An 8,311-nucleotide genomic window follows, 5' to 3' on the forward strand; every position below is an offset into this window, starting at 1 on the left:
GTCTTCTTGCTGATATTATCCAAACACTTAAGAACCCAAGAACATGTAAAAGGTGATTTAAGTGTTTAAGAAGATATTAAAAAGAATCAACTCTTAAACTCAATCATTTAAATAACCTATCGTCCGCAGAACTCAGTGCAAATCTTGCGGCTGGTGTGTGAGCATGCGGTAATAACAAAGGGAAGGTAATGGAAACATCACAGCATTACTGGAGATATCAGAAGGAAAACAAAAACTAAATGAATGTTCTGTTTAGTTTTTTTACTACAAACACAAGAACAAAACATGTCAGACTATAGCATGCCTTGTTATAGCAAACCTGACATTAAAGCGAAATGATTTCTGCTAACTCAGGCTATGTCATTTGATGTTTGTTCCCAAACGGGCTGGCAAGTGCCTCATTCCCTAACCTGAGTATAGGAAAATCCCCGCGATGCTTAAAACCTCAAGAGCAGCTTGCACCCTCTGTCTGCTGTAGTAATTAATCTGCTTTGACCTTCCTGCCTCTACTTGCAGATTAGATACTGTTTTGCTGTCTAGAAAGTGTATGTGTGCTTCCAGGGACGCTACAATGAATGTTCGATTCTGCTCATTATTGCTCTGTTAATATTTCAAGGCTCTTGTCTCCTGCTAACCCAAGTTGGGTGTAACGAGTCTCCTGGGAATTTAGAAAGAGCAGGAAAGTGGGTTATCATGTGCAAAAGTCTTCTTAAGTTATCTGCTTGTGAGTTACAGAGGCCAAAGCAAACTCCTGAGAAGCATTGCTTTTGACTCGAGAGATGGAGGCTGTCCTGAAGAGCATGTGCTGAGACATGGCATCTGCACAGCTGGGAGGTGATGGTGGTTTGCTCTGGCTCCTTGGTCAGCTATGTCTGGTTCTGCAGGACAGATGTCCCAAATCTTTATGCAGAAAGATGCAGGGCACTGAGCCCTAGCCCCTCCTCTCCAATGGGATTCTAGCAGTTTGTCACGGAGCTTTCCTCCCTGTTTTTCTCTGAAAAAATCTGTAAGTATTATCGTGTGGTAAGTGCTCGTTAAATAACTTCTATGAATGTTTCTTATTTCTTTTGGGCTGCACTACTGCTGGGAGGCAGCTCCTCTGCTCGGCCCCTGCAGAAGCTAGCCAGCTCAGATGGGCGGGGTTTCTAGTGAAAAGCAGCCTGCTTTCTAGCTCGTCTCAGTGAAATGGCGTGGTCTTGAGTGGGCGACCTGCCTCCAGCCAGAGCAACCTTCGCTTGGGGAATGCGGGCACTCGTTGCTCCTCATTCTCTCCCAGTAGTAACAGCGAAGGGTGGCACTCCAGACCTCCCCCTGCTGAAAAACCCTCCATATTTATTTAAAAAAAAAAAAAAAAAAACAAACCAACCAACCCTCCTGGCACGGGGGGAGGTGCCTGCGGCGCCCCGCTGAGGAGAGGGCAGAGCGGCCGGGGCGAGGCTGGGCGGTGGAGCGAGGGGGCCGAGCCTGCCTCGCTTCTCGCCGCGCCGCCGCAGCCCGCCGGGTAAGAGCGGGGGCTCCTCTAGGCCGCGCAGCAGCCGCGGCCTCGCGTAGCGAGCGGGCGGCGCTGGGAGACGCCGCGGCCGGGCTCAGCTCTACGAGGGGCCGGGGCGGGGGGGGCGGCCGGGCCGCGCTGCGCTGTGGCGGGGCGGCGCGGCGCGGCGGGCTGTACCACGGCGGCGGGCGGGTTTCCTCGGGGTGCCGCGGCCCTGTGAGCCCCCAGCGTGTGCCGGAGCTGGCTGCTGGGTAGGGCCGATCCGAGAGGGAGCTGGCGTGCGGGGCACGGGCCTTCCCCCGGCCCTGGGATGTGTGAGGAGCCGCGGGGTGGGGAGGAGCCCAGAGCCCTTAAGCAGGCTTGAATCGAGTCCAGGCCAATGGGGACTGGAAATAACTATAAAAAAAAAGAAAAAAAAAAATAGGTGACTGCGTGCCTGGTTCCTTTTTATGCTTTGGATGATAGCTTGTTCAGGGATTTGCTGGAATGAGCTGTAATTAAAAGGCCATGCTGTAAGTTGGTATAAATACCAACTATAAGTTGGTATTTAAAAACGAACTAAAACTAGTTTGGGACACAGTACGCTCCTGTGTTTCCTACCCAGCACCTGTAATGAGAAAGGACTGGATTAAAGCTGCATACATCTGCATAAAGGAAAGTGAAACTAAATATGCTTATCAAAAGGCAGTCGAATTGGGGAAACGAGAGATGAAACTTCACCAGTATGTACTTAACCATATGCTTCTCCTCAGAGGGCTGATGATTATGAGAGGAGTCAGTTGTGGAGCTGTGGCCTGAGATGCTATACAGATTCAAGGGAAATAGTATTGAGGTTGACCGTGTTTTGTCCTGTTTGCTTCCAAAGTTTCTCAACTCTTCCAATTTTAATCCATTATTTTTTCACACTAAACTGTTTTGTAACACTTAAGATCATCATATTTTGATTCTGAGGTAATGAATGGGATGGTTTGTGGGATGGTTAAAATTATATGCTGAGGGATTTCCTGTCTCTTATGGTAATTTTGATTAAATTGTTTTGCTTAAGTGAACATCTTAGTTTTGAATAGGTTGCTGGCTGGCTGATTTCTGGTTAGTGAACCTAACTTCTGCCTTGTGCGCTTTGGCTGTGCACTGGAGCAGATGGCAGCAGACTCGTTAGCTTTGTGCTGAGTATGTTTGTGTTAGTCTGCCTTTATCCACTCAAAGCACAACCCTTCGCACTACTTTCTTCTTCAACATCAAGCATGAGTTAGCACTGACCACAGATGCAAGAAAGTCTCTTCCCACTTCAGATTTATCACTTTTTCCAGTAGGGAAAGCTAGGCATAAGGATTTGCAGTGGCCTGGCAGAGAGCTGTAACACTGAGCCCAGAAAAGGGGTTTTGCTTGCAGGCTGGTGTTAAACCTCTCATGAGGGTCTCTTCAGCTAAGGGACTGTTATCGAGGGTGCCAGTGAGGGGGCTCTTCCAGCGTCACGTGGGTTTTGGTGGAAGAGGTGTGAGGGTTAGCTCTTGTGAGGTAGGAGAAAATAGAAGGAACAACTGTGCTCCCTCTCAAAGCTGCCTTTGCTTGTGGCTCCCCACTTTACCTTGAGGGGGATGGATAAATGCTGCCATAATCAGATTAAAAGATTTCTGGGCCACTTGTTTGATTTGTATAGCTTGTGGTATGTTCCCTTTTGTGACTGAGAGAGATATTTGTATTTAAGTGTTTAGACCCATATAGCGAGCAGAGTATTCAAAGGTCAGTGAAGAGCCAAAGCAGCAGCCAACTCTTCTTCACTTTCTATGTAAATAGCATGAAGGGTGATTGAACCTGTGAAACTCCTGATTTCCAAATAGCCTTACTGAGGATAGCCCTCATTTATTTTCCTCATTGGTATGTGAGTCTGAAGCATTTCTCTCTCTCATTCTAGAATACAGAGGTTAAGCAGGAGAAGCTTTTTTTTAAAAAAAAGCTTTGCTTATTTATATACGCTTGGGATTGGAGTGACATTATTTCTTCTCCCCTGCTGTTCTCCAGGTTGTGAATCAATCCAAGAATGCAGAAATGTAAGAAGCCTTATGTTGACCAGACTACAAACCTTGAAAAGTTCAGTCCTGAAATTCTTTCTGAAGTTGAGAAGCTCTTTGCAAAGAAATTTACTTACACTAAACCAGTGAATAATGAATGGCAGCTACCAGATCCCAGTGAGGCTTTTACATGCGATCACAAGGAATTCGACTCGCTCCTGGCTCTGAAGGACTCGATGAATGAAGTGAAGAATCAGCTGAGTGATAAGAACCTGGACGAATGGCATCAGCACACCTCGTTTACCAATAAAGCAGGGAAAATAATTCCTCATGTGAAGAAATCTCTGAATGCTGAGCTGTGTACCCAGGCCTGGTGCAAGTTTCATGAGATTCTGTGTGCTTTCCCTCTTCTTCCTGAAGAAGCTCTTCAGGATGGAGAACTGAATTCTGTCCACCTCTGTGAAGCACCTGGAGCTTTTATAGCCAGTCTCAATCACTACTTGAAATCCCGCCATGTCCCTTGCGACTGGAATTGGGTAGCTAATACTCTAAACCCCTATCATGAAGCAAATGACACCCTTATGATGATCATGGATGACCGTCTTATAGCAAATACGTTGCATTGGTGGTACTTTGGCCCAGATAACACCGGTGATGTGATGACATTGAAACATCTAACAGGACTTCAGAGCTTTGTAAGTAATATGGCCACAGTTCACTTGGTAACTGCTGATGGCAGCTTTGATTGCCAGGGAAATCCAGGTGAACAGGAGGCTCTTGTCTCACCCCTTCATTACTGTGAAACAGTCACTGCTTTAATGATCCTGAGCACTGGGGGATCCTTTGTTTTGAAGATGTTCACACTGTTTGAACACTGTTCTACCAATCTGCTCTTTCTGCTAAACTGCTCTTTTGAGGAGGTCCATGTCTTTAAGCCAGCTACTAGCAAAGCTGGGAACTCAGAGGTCTATGTGATTTGTCTTCGTTATATGGGCAGAGAAAGCATTCACCTGCTGCTTCCTAAGATGATACAGAACTTTGGAACGGAAGTGGTCAACAAAGCACTTTTTCCCCAGCATATGCTACCAGAATCTTTTCTTAAAATACATGAAGAGTGTTGCATGTTCTTCCACAAGTACCAGGTAGAGACTATCTCTGAGAACATCCATCTCTTTGAGCGCATGGAAGAAACAGAGCAGACGAAATTGAACAAGTTAAGAGACTGTGCAGTAGAGTTCTTCATGCAAAGACTTCATATGAAACCCATTGCCAGAAATAACTGGCTTGTCAAGAGATCTCAGACTGGTTGCAGTGTGAATGCAAAATGGTTTGGGCAAAGAAACAAATATTTTAGTACGTACAATGAAAGGAAGATGCTGGAAACACTTACATGGAATGATAAAGTGGCAAAGGGCTATTTTAATCACTGGGCTGAAGAACATAGTTTAAATAATGCTGGTAAAATGTGCATCTTGGAAGGATCATCTTTTAACCTTGAGTGTAGTTTGTGGTACATTTTGGAAGGAAAAAGACTACCTGTGGTAAAGTGTTCTCCATTTTGTGATGGTCAAGTCTTGGAAAATCTTAATGAAGCTATGAAAGAATTGCTGGGGGGGAGGCTGAAAAGCAGACAAATGCTGCAGCCTTGTCACTCGTGTGAAGTTCTTCCTGGGGAACTGATACTGGCAGAAGTGTCTGATCTTTCCAGGTGTCATCAGGAAGTCCTAAATGAAAAATGTAGTGACCAATTCACGTGCCTTGTGGTGGACTTTCTATCCCTCTGTGATACTGAAAGCCAACCCAGTATGGAAATAAAGCTCCTGGACTCGGCCACACTGCTGACTTTTAGCTTCTCTTTGCTTTATGATGGAGAACCAAAGTATCAGCAGCAGCTTTTGGAGTGCGTTCTGCATTCATTGAATCAGCTTACAATGGGAGATGCGTTGATCTTGCCTATTCTCTCTTGTTTTACACGCTTCACAGCTGGCCTGGTCTTTATACTGCATTGCTGTTTCAGATGCATCACATTCGCTTGCCCGACCTCCCATGAGCCTCTAAGGACTAGTGCTGCTTTGCTGTGCATTGATTACCGAGGCCTCCCAAATTCGGTTGTTGAATATCTGCAGCATCTGAATAAACTGATGAGCTCTTTACTAGACACGGACTCCCCCAAGCAAGTTTTGCAGTTTGTGCCTATGGAGGTTCTCCTCCAGGGCAAGCTGTTGGAGTTCTTATGGGATTTGAACACAGCCATTGCAAAGAGACAGCTCCACTTGATTGTGCAAGCAGCAGCAAACCACTAGCAATATTTCACTTTAGAATAATTCTAGAATTGAGCAAGTTGCTGCTGCTAGACCTTGTTTCACAGGAGGTGGAGGGTGTTAAAAACATTGTTAATGTGAAGGTAATGTTACTGTAAAACCTTGGTGTGACATTGTTAGTGTTGGGAGGTTGTTTTGAGTTCTCAATCCCATTTGCACCGTATTGGCCTGAGGCTTAATCTGAGGCATGGGGGACTTGGGAGGGGCAGTGATTGGAGCGTCTCCTCTGTCACAGCTCTCCCTGAGCAAATTTCTTTGTGTGCCACCTAGGTCAGAACTGTGGCCTTCATGACGAGAGGTGGTTTAGTGTTTTATACCTGTTGCATCAGGCCAGATGATGGGGGACCCTGTTGTGTGATGTTAGCCCTCTTCAGCAGAGCAAAATGTGGGAGTGTTGACACGTTTGCGTACTTTTCCAGGGCTTGTAGAAGCTGAAACATGAAGTTTGGGCCAGAACACTCAGTGGTGTGCAAGCCTGATAGATGTGCAAGACTTGAGGGATGAGTGTCTAGTGAGCAGGCAGCTGTCTCACAACAGCTGGGTTAAAAGTGACTGTAAGCAGTAGCAGAGGTGTCCAGGGAAAGATGCTCTTTGGTTTTAATTTTGTTTATGCGAAGAGCAGCAGGCTGTGTATGCTTTTTGACAGGTTATTGTGTGGCTTTGTCTCCCCATCAATGAATGGGCTCTTGTAACATTATTTTTATGTGGCTTATGGGCCCTCCTTAAAATAATTTGAGACTCCTGAGTGAAAGTGAAAACTTGCATCTGTCTATGGCAGCAGTTATTAATGAGGCACTGCAAATGTTTTTCAGGCTAAAAACATGATCATGTATAGATTTGTGTATCAAGAAATGCTTTGGGTACCACTGGAAGAGCATTAAGCTGAAGAAATGTGTGATAACTTTCTTTGGGAAAATATGATTAAGATTTCAGTTTGTTCCCCTTAAGGATAAAAATGTTGAAATTGGTAACTGACTGTTCCTTTAAGGGAGTCAAATTTTATTTTCCATATTGCTCCTTTGAGAGCTAAATTTTGAGGCCTAACTTGTGTATATTAACATTTAGTTTTAAGTTTGTAGTATACATGGAAAAACCTGCTCAGAGGGAGAAATGGTGTTTAAAGGAAAAACGGCTTTTCTGTTGGTATGTGCAAGATCTTGTAGAAAAAGGTCAAAAGAGTGGCGTTAGAAGGAAAATACAGTCTCCTGATGAATTACCAGTCACCTTTGGGAAGCACTTCTAGTTATATAATGTGGGAGCTGGAAGGATAATTGATTACTGGTAAGGGATTGAAAGGACTGCTGAAAAACAGTTTTGTCTGGAGGTGCTGCACATTTAATAGGCTTTCTTGCCACGTTGATCAGGGCAGAGTTTAATGCATTTAACAGTTCATTTTTTATTTAAGAACTTGATAGGTGAATGAGTTGGTGGCTCAGGTCTGACTAATTCATAACATCTTCTAAAAATCTTGATTTTTACAGTAGCATGTAAACAGAAGCCTAACAAAAGCTTCTGGGATTGGTCACTGTCCACTTTAATTTATTTAAATGAACTTGCTCTCTTTGCTGTAAGCTGAGTCATGCTTCGTCTCTCAGACCAGGAAGGAAGGGAACAGAGGCTACAGATTGGAAGATATATGCAGTAATAGCTTCCCCTGTAAATCATTTTTGAACCTGTAAACTCAAGAGTGCAAGCAGGGCTACAGATTAATTTTGTTGAGGAATAAAAAAGAAATACTGAAAACCAGAATAAAGAGCGGATGATGAGACAGTATCAAAAATCACCTGTAAAAGTCATCTTTATCTGAAACAAGGCAGGATAAAGGTATTGTCCACCAAAGACACCCCTATGTCTCTGCCACTGTTTCAGAGGTGGTTAATGCTTCTGAAACTCCCACTGACCTGAAGCATTTGAAAAGCTGTCTCTTAAAGCAGGGGTAAATGAAGTACTTCACACTGTGATATTCTGCCATGGAGGCATGAGCCAGAAGCATCTCATCTAATAGGTACTTAAATTCTTACTAACATTAGTCTAATATTTTTAAATTATTATTTTATAGGTAAAGTAAAATCCTGAGGTGACTGACAGAGGGAGAGAAAATGCATTTATTTTTTCAAGCTTTCCTTGGTCTGTTCTGTACATCTGATGAACTATGCAGACTTACTTGAGATTCCTCCTATCCCATCGTTCCCTGTATCATTAGTTTTCCCTTTTTCATTTATTTTTATAAGAAAACATTTTAGATGGTCACAAAACTTCGGCAGATTTAGGACTGTGTACTTCAGGATACTCTAGACTGAGCTTGTGGGGAAACATAATCCATCTGCTTGGAAGTACCTCCAAAAAAAAAAAAAAAGAAAGTGTGGAAGCTCTCCTGTGGAAAGCCAGATCTCCAAACCAAAAGAAATCCAGTGTCCTGTGGATCCTGATGCCCAATTTGCTCTGGACTTTCCTTTGTTTGTTGGCAGACATGGGGAGATGACAGG

General features: G+C 44.2%; 1 protein-coding gene across 1 annotated transcript; it reads left to right on the plus strand.

Annotated features, from left to right (window-relative positions):
* Nucleotides 1-1,468: 1,468 nt before the first annotated feature.
* CMTR2 (cap methyltransferase 2) lies at nt 1,469-7,828 on the plus strand. The gene is made up of 2 exons (XM_075714841.1): nt 1,469-1,501; nt 3,515-7,828. Exon 2 carries the CDS (start codon nt 3,534-3,536, stop codon nt 5,805-5,807), a length of 2,274 nt encoding a protein of 757 aa, XP_075570956.1. The 5' UTR covers nt 1,469-1,501; nt 3,515-3,533; the 3' UTR covers nt 5,808-7,828.
* The last annotated feature ends 483 nt before the right edge of the window (nt 7,829-8,311 follow it).

This window comes from Pelecanus crispus, chromosome 8 (assembly GCF_030463565.1).
Source record: "Pelecanus crispus isolate bPelCri1 chromosome 8, bPelCri1.pri, whole genome shotgun sequence".
In the NCBI taxonomy this organism is placed as follows: Eukaryota; Metazoa; Chordata; class Aves; order Pelecaniformes; family Pelecanidae; genus Pelecanus; species Pelecanus crispus.

What these genes read in the sequence shown, in the direction of transcription:
- CMTR2 (XM_075714841.1), top strand. Translation starts at nt 3,534, where the DNA reads ATGCAGAAATGTAAGAAGCCTTATGTTGACCAGACTACAAACCTTGAA.